The 14,809-nt window shown below is 42.5% G+C and overlaps 1 protein-coding gene across 2 annotated transcripts; it reads right to left on the reverse strand.

The window, feature by feature from the left end:
* Window positions 1-141: 141 nt before the first annotated feature.
* foxo3a (forkhead box O3A) lies at window positions 142-14,201 on the reverse strand. 2 transcript variants are annotated; one of them, XM_080415020.1, is made up of 4 exons: window positions 13,086-14,201; window positions 12,424-12,685; window positions 2,606-3,931; window positions 142-2,191 (listed from the first exon to the last, which is right to left on the reverse strand). In XM_080415020.1, exons 1-3 carry the CDS (start codon window positions 13,364-13,366, stop codon window positions 2,609-2,611), a joined length of 1,866 nt encoding a protein of 621 aa, XP_080271146.1. In that variant the 5' UTR covers window positions 13,367-14,201; the 3' UTR covers window positions 142-2,191; window positions 2,606-2,608. The 2 variants fall into 2 exon arrangements, with proteins under 2 accessions (XP_080271146.1, XP_080271145.1); XM_080415019.1 differs by having other exon boundaries at window positions 142-3,931.
* Window positions 14,202-14,809: the final 608 nt, after the last annotated feature.

The following is a 14,809-nucleotide window of genomic DNA, read 5'->3' on the forward strand; positions in this document are numbered from 1 at the left end:
ACAGCAAATCACCTGCTCAGTGGCAGAATCATGTCTGCAGCTGTGTGGTGCTTTCAGTACGGATAAAAAACAAAATGTACATTAAAAACTCAGGGCATAAATTCAGTGCTTCTTCAAGCTTTATTTACATGCACCGTCTGATACAACCAAGATAGCAATAGGAAATTCACCCAGTAAAGTCTGTTCTTTCTTTTGTTTTGTAGGAGCAATAGGGAAAAGAACAGTATGGACATTGGCAGTGAGTGTTACTCAAACATACTGTAGATCAGAGAATGTGACCTTGAAAACAAATATTTGGCTGTTGCATTTTATGAATTACACCACAGGACAATACAAAAGGTCTAGATCTGAAACTACAATGGAGCTAAATATCATTGAAAGAAAATTAGGACCAATGGCATTAATCAATCCAATATTTCTGATACACCACAGTAACATATCTGATTCAATGCGGCATGTTTGGATTTATTCATTAACCCTTTGGTTTTAGGGTTACTTAACCCTAAAAGTAGCATCTGTAAATTAAAAATGCAAAATGAAATATTTAACAGTTTCAGACTATTTGCTATTGTCTGTATGTGCTAATAAATGCTTAAAATAGATGGTCACAATGTAGGCCTAGTTAAAACAGAAGTGCGTACACACAGTACCTACCATAGTACAACCACACATCCTTAATGGAAATGCTTTTATCTAAATGTAAAAAATAAAATAAAAATAACATTCAATAAACGTCTTCCCTGAAACACTGATGGTAAAGTTCAATTTAATAAAGAATTCACTGAAAAAAAAAACTTTAGTCATTTTCAGCTGGCAAAAAACATGTAAACTCAAACTTTATCCTCCTGTTCCTACACAAACTGTGCTGATGTAAATTATTTGCCCTTAGCACTGGATCTATGCACTGCATACCCCCTCCTTCCCTGTTCCCACTTATTTAAAATGCAGAAACATTTGGCAATATTTAATTAAAATATTGTGGTTGTTCTTTCACCCACTTAAAATGCTAAGTTACCATACAACTTCCAACTCATAAAAAAACAAAACAAAAACACCATTTGTCCAGCACCTGCTATAGTGCTGATAACAAAGGGAGGCTACGAATGCTGCTCTATATGCAGCCACACCCTGCTATCTTATTTATAGCACCAAGTACTCTCCCAAAAAATGTATGGACACTACAATACTATATTTAAGTGCTCTGGAATCTCAGAGTGTGATGGTGATCTTTATTCCCGTACTGAATGATCTGAGGTGACTGCTAATGTAAATGATGGCAACTATAGCTTAAATTTACGGTTAGCAAACCTAATCCTCAGGGACACTTACGCCTTATTTATACATGGTTGCAAAGTGTGTCACGCATTAAAAGTTGGCGATCTACAAGTTCTCAAATTGTGAGCTTGTAGATATTCCATTGTCGTTGCACCACACCGGCGCACGACTAAGCATAGATCAGGCCTTAGTTTGCTTGCGACTGGTGTCCCTTTCCTTTAGGGCCTATAGTTAGACCTGGGACACCAGGCGGATGGAATCATCTGCCTGATATGATAGAAAAACAGTAGTACCAAGGGTCCCTGAGGACCAGCATTCGTATTCCACTAGCTTAGATCTTGTAGATTATAAATAGTGTCCTTATCTGTCCTAAACTCTGAGTACTGTGCGGTAGTTTGGGTATTGCAGAGGGAGGAAGAGGGTGCAGGAAACAGGGAAAAGGAGCTGCAGCAGGATTAATGTATAATCAGGATGTCCGGTATGCAGCTCATTATCTTTTCTTTCTTTTATAAGGAATGGAATTCACAGTAATGTCACTAAAAATCACAGGGTTAAATTCTCAAAATAAGAACAAAACATTATTACATACAAAACCACACAATGTAGATCGCGTCGCACCTTGATTAAACTTTTTTTTTCTTCACCTCTACAGATTGATATTTGGTGCATGATGTGGTGCATTGATGAAAGAAAGCTATTCAATAACACTTCTTATTTAACATTTAGTCCTCTTAGGCTATGTCTCTCAAAGTAACGAAACAAAACAAAAAAAGAAAATAAAGTATCAAGTGTCTTCCACGGAAACATCATGTAACATTCTCTGCAGCTTGTTCTGTAAACAGGCTGTCATCCCCAATTGGCTGACAGCTGGTTTGGCAAAAAACTTTGTTGGTGCAGGTTTGAAAAGGGTGTGGAACTGGAGAAGAAGCAGGGTGTGAAAACATAATTCATCATCGTCATCAGTTTCGTGTTATCACTTTGTGATATGAATGGTTCCCTGAGACTAACAAGAGTTGATGTTTAGCGTAAAAATAATAATAGGTCCTTCGTTTCCATACGAACCAGTCAGTAATGCTGTTCATACTGCCAAGACACTAATCTTTAAAAAAAAAAAACTTTCCTCTTTTGTGAAGACACCGCAGTGTCTTTGACACTAAAATACAGTACCAAAAGTAATGCCTGTGACATTAAAGAAAAAAAAGGAGGGGGGGTTCACACTACATGAATACACCTTCACATATTCTTTCTTCCCTCTAGTTAAACAATGTAGGACGATGAAAGCTAATATACATTTCCCTTCCTCACACCTTTTAGGACTCAGACCTCTTACCTTTCAGCTCGGAACCCAACTTTGTGGTGAGGTCTGTTTCGAGCCTGAGAAGCTACCTGCGTTCCTGTTAGCATTCTGAGAAGAGGTGTCATTGGAGTCAAAGCTCAGGTCCAGGCAGTCCGCATCCATCAGTTCGTTGCGAATAATGTAGTCCATTTCACACTCAAGGCTGCCATTGTATACATCCAGATCCAGGTCGGCAGAGAAGCGGTCCTGAGCCAACATGGCTGAACCAAGCTGCATAGAGGCATTCTTGCTGGGAGACTTCAGGTGATGCTGTTTGGCGTCGGCAGCTCTTAACCCCAAGCCTCCATTGGCGGAAGTTGACAAGCCAGCTTGCCAACCAGGCACTGAAGAAACCTGGGCCTGACTTGCACTGACCGGGCTCATCAGCATGGGGTCTTTGCGGAGTAACATGGCATTTCGACGGGAGTTCTGCAGGGCAATGGCGGTGCTGGCCTGCGACATCAGGGGATCCGACTGGGTGAGCATGACGTTGGAGGGGTTCTGGGACTCCAGGTTGAGCAGCTCCTGCAAGGTCTGGTGTTCACTGAAGTGGGAGACGCAAGAGAAGGTGGTCTGCTTGTTCTCCTGTATGGTCTGCATGGGCGACTGCCTGAGGCTCGCGATGGACGGAGGGCTAAAAAGAGAGTTGGGGACATAGCTGCCAGAGGGGCTACCCAGGCCGCTTCCCGCGCAGCTGAAGGTAAACACAGAGCTTTCCTCCCCATCGGTGCTGTTCTCTTCCTCACCAGGAGGAGGCTGCTGGGACGCCGTCAGGCTGATGTTGTCCAGGAGGTCGTCCATCAGGTTGTCAGAGAGTCCGTCGTTGAGGTTCATGGTGCCCGCCAAGTCCGACAGCCCCGTGGGCCCTGTGGAGGGGGACATGCTGCTGGGGCTGGAGTAAAGCATGGGGGAAAGGGGTGAATCATCATCGGGCACCTCGTCCAGCTCCAGGTTGGCCAAGATTGGGGAGAGACGGCCGCTCAGCGTGCTGGCGTTGGAGTTGGTGCGAGAGCGGAAGTCCGTCCAGGCGTCCAGCTCGTCGCTGCTGCGGGAGGTGGGGCTGCCCGTCCATTTGGACAGGCTGGAGGAGCTCTCCGAGCTGCCATCTTGGGCTGCCTGCAGCGAGGCCTTCTTCTTGGTGGCACGCCCCCTGGCACCCTTTATGTATTTGCTGTTGTCCATGGAAACGGCCCGTCGCCGTGGGGCTTTACCGCCTTTCCCCCCCTCTGGGTTGACCATCCACCAGGAGCTCTTCCCCGTTCCTTCATTCTGGACCTTGACAAAACGACTATGGAGGGACAGGTTGTGTCGAATGGAGTTCTGAAACAAATGGGAATGAAGAGAGGTCATGGAAAGAAAACAGGAATTATATTGGATATATGCTCTTAACACGATGCCACCCAAGGGCCTAAATGAGGAAATGAACATTCGCCCCATTTTATAAATAGTCTCTGGTTAGTTTGGGTCTCTGATACTCCTCGGTTCTGTGTCTGTGCTTTTCCTATTGTTGTGTCTCCTATTGAAAAAAAATAGAGTGCGTTACACTGTGAGTATTCAAGTGGTTCATATGCCCTAGTGTGTACATATGTTGTTATTGTTAAGGCCTATGTGAATATTGGTTTGCGTATGAATATTAGGTTGTCATACATAGAATGGTACATGTTGACACTTATAGGGCCTCCATCCCCTTTTTTAATGCAGTGATGTATTTAATCATACCAGATTGGCCGTTGGTCATGTGTCTGATGTCAACAGCTGCAATGCATTGTGTGATCATGTTTTTTGTATATTATGGGTGTCTCTTTGTGTACACTTCAGTCTGAGGAAAGGCGAGAGCCCGAAACGTCACAGCAGCACTCCGGTGCAATAGGAAATTCTACAACTGGAGCCCACAGTGAGCGAGCGCTCTCTTTTAGATTTCATGTTATATTTTTTCGCTTCGCACCTGCCCAACTTTGGGTGTGGATGTGCATGTCTTTCCTCCCTTTATAATGAAGACAGTAAAATCTGCAATCCCAATCTAACTAAGATTGTCTACAAATGTAACCAAATGGACCCTTACAGGTCCATTTAGTTCCATTTGTAGACACTCTTGGAGTTACATTAACACTGAGGGAGACCAGCAGATTTTAATTTTTTTATGAAAAATAAATAAATAAAAAGACTGACAAAATTGTTTCTGCTAACACTGAACCGTATATGCCTACAGGGTAATCTGGGCAAAACAGATGACTGGACTTGACGGCAAAACAATAATGTTTGTACAACAACACATACCGATCTGGAAATTATACGTATGGTGAAGCCATTGTTTTGTCATATATTTAACCTAATTGGATAGTCTTTGGGCTCCCCTTTGGGGATCAATGAGAGCATCCTTTTAGTTGTACAGCTGCACAGCTACAGTATATTGTTATTAGATGGGAAAGACCTACAAATACAGTATGTGATTCATAATATCCAGGTCTATGTAATTTATGTAACATGTTTGTGATCCGTAGTATACTAGTATTGTATATTGTGTGTTCTACAACAGAGGACTACAAATGGACTAAATCTAAATGCCGCTGTCCCATTTCATACCACTAAACAGAAACAGAATTGCGTTTCATTTGAACTACTACTTGCCTATGGGGACATTACAACCACTGCAGTTTGAGTCAAGTGTCGGTCTTTTAAGAAGAGGCTTCTCTGCACCTCACATTATGACCTATTTTTGGCTTCTGTGAAAGGTCTATAGGATTTCCCCAGAGACACTCACTGTACAAAATTAAACAGCTGGAGTCTGCGCGCTTGGACTCAACTAAATGAGACTGCAGCAGCAAAAAATAAACTGCAGTGATCTCTGCAGAAAAAAAGACTAAAAGTTTACAAGAGGGCTCTGGGAGAGGTCCAGTATAATTCTCACAAAATTGTATTAACGAGGGTCCACGGTAGGCCTATTCAAAGTCCACAGCCCAGCATCACAAAAAGAATCAAGATAAAGACAAAAGGACTATGCCAACTAAAGCTGTACATCGCAAATGTAAAGCATCATATAGGCACTACTTCACTGCTTTGTTTCTTATAGAAAACTGTCAATTATTATAACATTCAAAATAATAATTGAGACTAATAATCATGAATAATAACTGTGATCACAATATCTAGCAACATAATCAGGATTACCATTTTAGTCATTACCATGCAGCCCTGATTGGAAACTCAAATCTGACGGGTCTGCAATGGGCATATACTGTAGCATACATGTACAACAAATAGGGCTGGCTGTAAAGGTAACTTTGACTGAAATCTCTCTGGCTTTGTTAATGGTGGTACATCACTTAGTGAACACTGGCCATGGTCTTCTCATGTATATGAGTCAATGAACTGGCAGGCTGACATCAAACTTCCAGCAAAGCCCTTGCTCAAAGCTAATTATAGGATTAGTCAACTGGCGAGCACTTTCATCACTTAGGACAACGCGCGTGACTATTATATCTACCGTAGCACACAGGTACTTTCAATCTCTTTTTAAATGTTTTGTTCCCTCTATGTAAGCTGGCACAGTTGATGGGATTTGTCAGCACTCAGAATAAACCAATGGTCATTTTGTTTGGCTGTTTCTCACTCAACCAATCTTGGACTCATTTTTCAACTACTCTGTGGGTTGATGGCTTCCACTAAACATGGACTAGTTCTATCACAACTAAATCAATTTCCATTGTGTTTTCATAAGCACTTACAGGCTTGGATGACAAATAGAACAGATCAACCGAGTGATCTAAGGTAGCTTGGCTTTTAATCTAATCAAAAGACTTTGGATTCCAAAACTCTAATAAACTGATTTGACTGATTTAGTGGTTGCCCGATACGCTTACTCAAATGGGCTGACACAGTAATGATTTATTTGAAGACAAATGCACTAATCTGTTGCATAATGACCCCATATCTTCAAATCACAACTCACGTACACTGTTAACTTTGACCACTTCTCAGGAACAAAAGGAATACTTTTCTCAAAACTATGAATGGTAACAGGTTTTTAGACATTGCCAAAATCCCTGATGATTTCTTGTACCAAACACATATTCAATGTGGAGAGAATATTTGATCTTTGTAGACTTCTAGAGGTAGACACAGTAAAATCATCAGTGTTTATTTACAGGTCCTTTTGGTTACATTTTTACACTCAAGTTAAATGAACACTCAGGATTTTACAGTGTACGTTGCAAATCCCACTCACATCCATGCAATCTAGTGTCCTGGGTGTCATCGTCTCCACCAGGTCGAAGGTGTGGCGGAGACTGTTTTCGCCCCTGTCCGTCCGTCCGTCCTTGTGTGTGTGTGTGTGTGTGTGTTTGTCCGTCTGTGGACAGCTAATCTCCGGCACCGTTGGACCGATCGGCGTGAAACTGCACACACTCTCCCTGGAGTGACATTTTTCATCAGCCTGTTTTAGCGCCACCAGGAGGATATTACTTATTATTTTGGATATTACTCCGAGGCATTTTGTTCAAACATCACGCAAATCGGAACACAATATCTCTAAAGTCATGTGATCAAGGCATGTCGGATTTTTCATATTCCATCCTGATTGGCTAAGATTGGCTTCTGCAGGAGTGGTCCGAACACAGCGTCCGATTACCGTGAACCTTTGCACGCACATTCCCACTAGGCCAAGGAAAAAAATGCCATTCTACATTATTCAATTCCCATTTTTACTTTGCACGCACATTCAATTTCCAACTAGGCTGAGGAAGAAATGCGACCCATTTCACATTTTCCTGTTATAGAGCCACCAGGCCAATTTACGCAAAATATTTTGTCCCAACATCACGCTAATCTGGACACATTATCTCTATAGTCAAGTGATCAAGACGGATGTGTCCGATTTTTCCTATTCTATCCTGATTGGCTAAGATTTACTTCTACTACCTGGCCTCAGTGGCCTGACAGAGACCTGTGCTCCGAGGAGCACATCTTTCTAGTTGGGTGTATGTTTACTAGGTGGTAGCCCTACATGCATGCATATAGCCTACACATGCTTACCATACTGTAGGTGAGGCGAGGCAGAGAACCCACTGTATGTGTATTTGTGCCATAATTTTGCTCAGTTAAACAACCGTTAATTGCGCTATTGGTGAGCTGGTTCTTGCCTATATGTTTTTGTGGTGATATTGCGGGAACAAAAATGTCACAACCTGCACATTTATAATTTGTGCAAAATATTATTTAATTTGCTTTTGATACAGGCCAAACAGAAAGTAAACACGCTATTATTATCTTTTTATCCCCACTAACCACGTGACTCAAAGGACAGCGATGTTCGTTGGTCCCACTGTCCCTCTGTCTGTCCACCACTTGCTCCCAAACAAGATATGCATTTCTAAAACTACTTAATTAACTGGAGAGGATGACCCCGTCTGTAGTGCCAAATACCTTTGGGCCAAAATACACCAATATACAGTTGCACACAAAATCTCTCATAATCTAAGGGGTGGATTGCCATGAAACTTGAAAAGGAAATAAGCAAGCACTCATCAGACGAGTAGTTCGAAAGTACATGTGTACAAGGTGCACGGTTCAGGCGGATAAAGTTCACAGAGTCTGAAAATCACGTAACTTTTTAACAAAAAGTGACGTGATTGTTGTTAAAAAGTGACGTGATTTTCAGATTATGTTGTTACCCGGACCATTCTGTGCGTGGCACCAAGGTCCCAAAGTGACACGAAGTCTGTGTTTTATCATTATACGCTGAGGAAGGCCGGTGGGCCGAAACGTCCGTACGATTGCTGCTGCTGGGGTGACATGACCAAAATAAATAAGAGCCTATATCGATTTAAGTGAGTGTTGCCATGAAACTTGCCTGGTGCCCTCATGCTCACAGGAAGATAAACTTAAACTCTACTGATTTTGTGATCCGATGGCCTTTCCTCTAGTGCAGCTAAGGGTTAGCCTGGTAAACCCTCCCTCCGGAAATCTCATTTCCATTTGATTCCAGGAGTGAGTCTGGCATGAAGGCTTGTATGGGCGTTTCTAGTGCATTACCAAATAACCGAGCCAATCAGCGTCCTCGCTCATTGTTTTGTGATTGACAGCGGGGGTAGGCCAATCAGGTGGAACCCGAGTGGTTCGCACGTCATTAATCAATACACCTTTCATACAAGCTGCTCATTAACATCAAAGACAAACCAATTACTCCTGGTGATAATCACTGCAGCCTAAAGTGGCTTAATTGGACATCAAAGGGCCACTTGGACATCAAAGCTACATTACTCCCGCCCAGCTCCAGCCCACAGCCAAATTGCCCATATAGGTCTGCAGGCCAGACTCACTCCTGAAATAAAATACAAATGAGATTTCTGGAGGGAGGGTTTACCAGGCTAGCTAAGGGTACTTTAGTTGAACCTTTGAGACAGAAGGGGTTCAGTGCTCAGAAAAGTTTGAGAACCCTAGTGTCTTCTTTAGTGAATAGACAATATATGCCTTCTCATCTTCTAGTATTTCCAAATTCACATTTCTACTAATACATTGACACATTCTGAGAAAAGGATCAGGCTCTGTCTTAAGCGTACTGAAATTTAAAAACCTCCAATTCAAAGGGTACGTGTGTTTTGTTATTAATACAGTATGCTTTTATAATTGCAGAGAGGCATACATGTTCTTCTTATAACTCTAATTCTTCCAGTCACTGACTTTCAATAGACAGTAGCCATTGTGAAATCTGAAGTAGAATGCTTGGTCTCTGCATGATTGTAACAGCAAACAGTATTTACAGATCTGTTGATTAAATCAACTAATCGATTAGTCAACAAATTCCTATGACTGTTAGTCAACTAGAATGTCTTTAGTCAAGACAGCTTTACAAAGTACAGTAGTAAACTATTATTAATAGTAAACTATGCAAGAGACTAATTTGCCAAACCTACCTTTTAAGATTAGATTTTTACTAAACCACTATCCAAAAATGAATACTTTTGGACGCTGTCATAGTCAATCTGGTCATATACGTAAGACTCCATTTTGTCTAGCCAAGGATAGTAACCTCACAGAGCGCTGACCTCAGAGTACTGTAAACAGCATGTTTCCCTCAAACCTTAAAAAGGGTCAGAATTTACAAGTAGCTAAATTGATTGGAGTATATTTATTTCAAAGGACACTTCAAGGTGCATCATGGAATGTCAACAGGCATGAAGGCTGTCATTAGATATGTCTACCAATTTTAGCAGTGGAGGAAATACAGTAAATAATATATCGCAGATATTTCACATTGATTTCATTTAAAAAACATTGTTAGAGGAAATATAAATACTTCAACCTAACAATAAAATTTCAGTGTATAGGTTTTAGCTTGATGTTTGCAGCACACATAGCATTGATATATACAGTATAAGACCAATGACATAACATTTCTGCATTTTATGACTGGTAAAAAAGGGGGGGGGGGGGGGGAATGGTGCATGGTAGCTAAATGTACCAGGGCCAGCTGAGTAGAAATGACATGCCGCATTGTATTTGTTCAGCTGCTGAGAAATGTCCCATTTTGTGTTTTCTGGTGGGTACATGCAAGCATTTTAAAAGATAAATCACAAAAGGGCCAACTCCTGCCTGTCCCCTCCCCCCACACAGCCACAGCAGTGCTGCAGCACCCTTTGAGCAAAGCCTCATTCTGAGCAGGGGACTGGAGCCATGCCAGTTTAGCCAAGGCCACATCCAAAGTGAAACAGCAAGCTTCTCTCACATTGCTACACATTGACCTACATAATTTATAGTCAGCTGATTGATTCTTGGTGCCGGGGCCACATGGAAAGATGGTGTGGTGAGCGGCAGCCAATGGCATTACCCAGGCTGTGATGTTAGCATTAGAATTCTAATCTGGGACCTTGTGCACAGACCAGAGAGCACACGATCAAGTAGCCCACATCTGTAATGTGTCCGTTTCAATTCAGTGTCAATCTGATTTCAATTAGCAAGATATAGCCAAACATTGCTGCAATGCACAAATGCCATCACTGGAGGAAGAATGTATGTTATTATGGCATTCCCAGGGGAGATAGGGGGGTTATCTGTATTTACAACACACCAGTCAGAGACTGAACATGATTACAGATGATCACACACATAACCTAAAGGAAAATTATGCAGGCTGTCCCTCCCAAGCAGAGCGAAGATGGGACAACCTAAAGATAATTGCTGAATGTCACACACTGCTAAAATAGCATCTCCCAGCAAATGCTGATGTCAGCACTTCTGAAACCCTAACATTAACCCTTTACTATGCAAGCAGAGTAGTTCACTACAAGGGAAGATGCAAACCTCAATGGCCAGATACTGTTAGCTGTAAGCCAAGATAAAATAGGCAATGCAATGCTGTATATATTATATAACTAAAATACAGTATTGCATAATTACTGTCATTGGTGCTCACATATATACTTTGTGAGCATCTTATGATGAACATTTCATCTAGTTTGAAGAACATTACCATTGCCATAATTAATGTCATTTTCTCATGAAGATTCCCCCACCTTCTCCCACAAACAGCCATACACTTCAATCTTAGTTGTGCAGAATTATAAACCTCAATTTAATCCTGCAAAGCTCACAGCTTTCATCAGACTTGATTCCATTCCATGATGACAGATTAATTGGTTTCCTAAGCCTTGTAGATCTGCTATTTTCTGTGTGCCACACTGTCACATAAATTAAGCATTATGGTGGCTTTTTAGTTGCTGCCCTAGCTTCATCTGGAGGTCCACGACTGGATTTGACATAAGTCTTAACTAGGTTATATTTCCTTGCAGTTTCCTATTAAGGTGACTGCAATACTGATCTGGAATGGGTTAGATGTCATTTGACATTACTGTCATTTGACAACTCTCCCTGTGTCTATCAGACTGCACCATGTCTTCCACGTCACTGCTGGTTATCAACAGTGCACACTATCCTAAAGCTCCATACACACACAGACACCCAAATAGTGACAAATCATAAAGCATCCAAACGTCACTCTTTAAAAGTTTTGCATACAGTCGTTATCCGAATCTGACGTTGCTTTATTCAGCAAACACTGTGCTGTAGCTGTGCAGGAATTTGTCTTGGTGACATTGGTTCAGGGGCATATTAATATTATACATGGACAGATACAGGGACGAATACACATACAGTGACAAAAGTACATATTTACACACAAGGACAGGGAGAACAAAGCCTCGTGCACGCAATAGGAAAGTCCACGTTACAGCCACACAGAGTACAGACCACATAATCACTCTACAAAGTATTCAATGTGTTAATCCTAGTGATTAGCCCTATTTGATAAGATGCCACTGCGAACAATAGTGCATCCTAAACCCTGTCTACTGTACAAGGATCTAATAAAAGGCTGACACATAGTGAGCGTGTACAGTACACTATGGGTCTTTGTTTTGACAACAGAAAGCATGTCACTGACTCACTACTAGGGTTGGGATCCGGAGTAATCGGAGGACCCCGATCCAACATTGAGGAACCGGTTCCTTCACATTTGGAACCGGTTTCATCACACAGTCAGAGCTGGTATGTGGACTTCACATCTGCTATATAATTACAATACCGGTGGTTCTCAAACTTTTACATTTCAAGGACCACCATAACTCTGAGTGTACAAATGGGTCCATTTGTACAGGCTCAGTGTTACAGACCTGTAAGGGTCTATCTGGGAACCCTTTTGGAATGGTTAAAGGGAACCGTTGTTAAGGAATCGGACCATTAAGAGGGAATCGGACCATTAAGAGGGAATCGTTAAAATCCTTAAAAAGGATCCCAAACCTAGTCACTATACCACTCACCTTCCAGCCAGCAGAGCTATTGCTGTCGCCTTTGTCCTTGAAATATGGCACAGACTTCACCATCCAGTCATAGATCTGGGACAGCGTCAACCTGTTCTCGGGGGAGCTCTCGATGGCCTGGGTGATGAGGTCTGCATAGGAGTAGTTGCCCCAGGCGTTCCTGCGGGCAGAGGACTTTCTCAACTGTTGGGACGCCGAGCCGCCGAGACCACCCGTGACAGGGGTCTGTGTGGATGCTGACGACGGGGACCCATCGGTAGAGCTGTACAAATTTAAGTTTGACGATTAATTCATTGCCACTCAAATAATTGCGATTAACGATTTGATTGTGTGTGTTGGCATTGAACATTGGCACATGTGAATACAAATTTAATGTCTGTTTGCCTTTTAGGCTTCCTATTAAAATGGCACAGGGCAGGTATGACAAATAACTTAAATATTCAAAAAAATCTTGATATTTAATAATGTTATACATGTAAAAAAAAATGCTGATCTTGAGGCGTTGTAAGCTTGTAGATCTGCTATTTCTGCTATATTTGAAAATGTGTGAACATTTTTCAACATGGAAACGATTATGACGATCATGCGAAATTAATTGCGATTATCTCAAATAACTGCGATCTAGACGATTATGTAATATTTGTGACAGGCAGGCCGCCTACCCATCGGTGGAATCTTCTTTAACGGGGGTCCTCTGAACTTCCACGGGCTGTGTGCTGGTGGCGCTTGGATCTCTGCTGTCTTTCTGAGCGATCAGGCCATTCTCATCATCATCGTCCTCTTCCTCTGGGATGACGTCAGTGTCATTGGCTCCAGCCTTGCCCGCACCACCAGACTCTGGACGAGGCAGGGGCCATGTGCAGGACCGTGGCCTCTTCTGGGGCTCGAAATCTGGGTCTATTTCAACGTTTAGAGGGTGTTCGTGGCGCGACGCCTCGGCCATGTTTCTCGTGATGGGTGTCTTGGTCGTTGCACAAAGGGATGTAGAGTTACAACAACGCACGAAGACGATCCGAGTCGCATTCCATCAATGTTGTGTGTTTTTGCCTCGATAACAGTTTACTATGCACTATGCAGTTTACTATGCACGATATGCAAATTGACACCTTTCCACGGCTCTCACGTGCGCCTGCCGTCTCGCTGAAGCCCTTAGCGGTGTTACATACACACTTATAGACCGTGCCAGTTTGCATCCATTTGTTGATTTATCAAAAACAATACCATTCCATGTGCATAAGCCCACACCCCCACCCCTGGACAATGCATTGCAATTCACTGTAACGTGTGTAGTTACGAAGAGTCACAAAAGAGTCCTGGGAGGAGGAATCCAAACGGCGTTCCTTTACAAGCGCCCGTCGATTGTACGCCGTCGCCATGCATGTCTTAAAATGATTGCTACGAATGTCACTGCATCACCTTATCATCATTCCGTATTTATAGCTGCCATCTTGACCAGATCCTTTCCCCAAGTTCTTTATCATCCGTGCAGAGCTGCCATACAGTCGCCTGTGTGTGTGTGTGTGTGTGTGTGCAGCACTGATACCATCAAGGCGGAGATTATTTTCAATAGGCCCAACACACAAAAAAAAACACTCCAAGAAATGTACCGAGGCTCAACAAGCCACCATCTCTCGAAAATGATCGATAGTCGTTTCGATCGGTACAAGTCCTCACATCTTGACCGTTGTCCAGCAAGGCAACCTCTGTGGTAAGGAGCAGTGTGAGCCCAGTTCATTCAATCATTGCTGTAGAGAGAGACGCAGACGCTCTGTCCAGGAGAAAAGACCTGCCCCCTGGATTGGACTCAAATTAAAGCGACAGTGTATAGCCCAGTGGTTCTCAACCTGTGGGTTGGGACCCCCAGGGGGGGGGGGGGGCAGATGACAGTGAAGTGACAATTTACAGACGTTTAAAACCTTTAATAAAAGGCCATTACTGCATCAAAAGTAATCAACAAAGTATACTATAAAAAAACTGGTCAAACATTGGCCAAGTTGTCAAATAATATAAGAGGCTAAAATTGTGAAAATAGTCGATCTACAACTTGTAGATCGACTATTCTAGCTCACAACACCTCGCAACTTGTAGACTACAAGTTGCGAGGTGTTGTGAACTTGTAGATCTGCTATTTTCACAATATTTTTCTGTGTCAAACTAAATTGAATGCCTCAACTCCGACATTCCAAGTGCTTTTCCAGGTGCTTGTCAGGGTGGGGGTCCCCAGTTCAAATATGATTATTTTGGGGGGCCACGGCCTGAAAAGGTGCACCATCGTGCGATATAGTATAGAATTGAGTTGTTAGCTTACCAACAAATAATCGTGTTTTGTTTCCTGCGGTATTTTGCTGTAAAACCTTCAAGACTAGTGCTGCTACTGTCTTGATAA

Source organism: Gymnoscopelus braueri (genome assembly GCF_963280865.1).
Source record: "Gymnoscopelus braueri genome assembly, chromosome: 19".
Lineage (NCBI taxonomy): Eukaryota > Metazoa > Chordata > Actinopteri > Myctophiformes > Myctophidae > Gymnoscopelus > Gymnoscopelus braueri.

What these genes read in the sequence shown, in the direction of transcription:
- foxo3a (XM_080415020.1), bottom strand. Translation starts at nt 13,366, where the DNA reads ATGGCCGAGGCGTCGCGCCACGAACACCCTCTAAACGTTGAAATAGAC. An exon ending in AAAGAAGATTCCACCGATGG is followed by an intron (nt 12,686 to 13,085) that starts GTAGGCGGCCTG and finishes AAATTTGTACAG; the next exon opens with CTCTACCGATGGGTCCCCGT. An exon ending in ATAGCTCTGCTGGCTGGAAG is followed by an intron (nt 3,932 to 12,423) that starts GTGAGTGGTATA and finishes CATTTGTTTCAG; the next exon opens with AACTCCATTCGACACAACCT.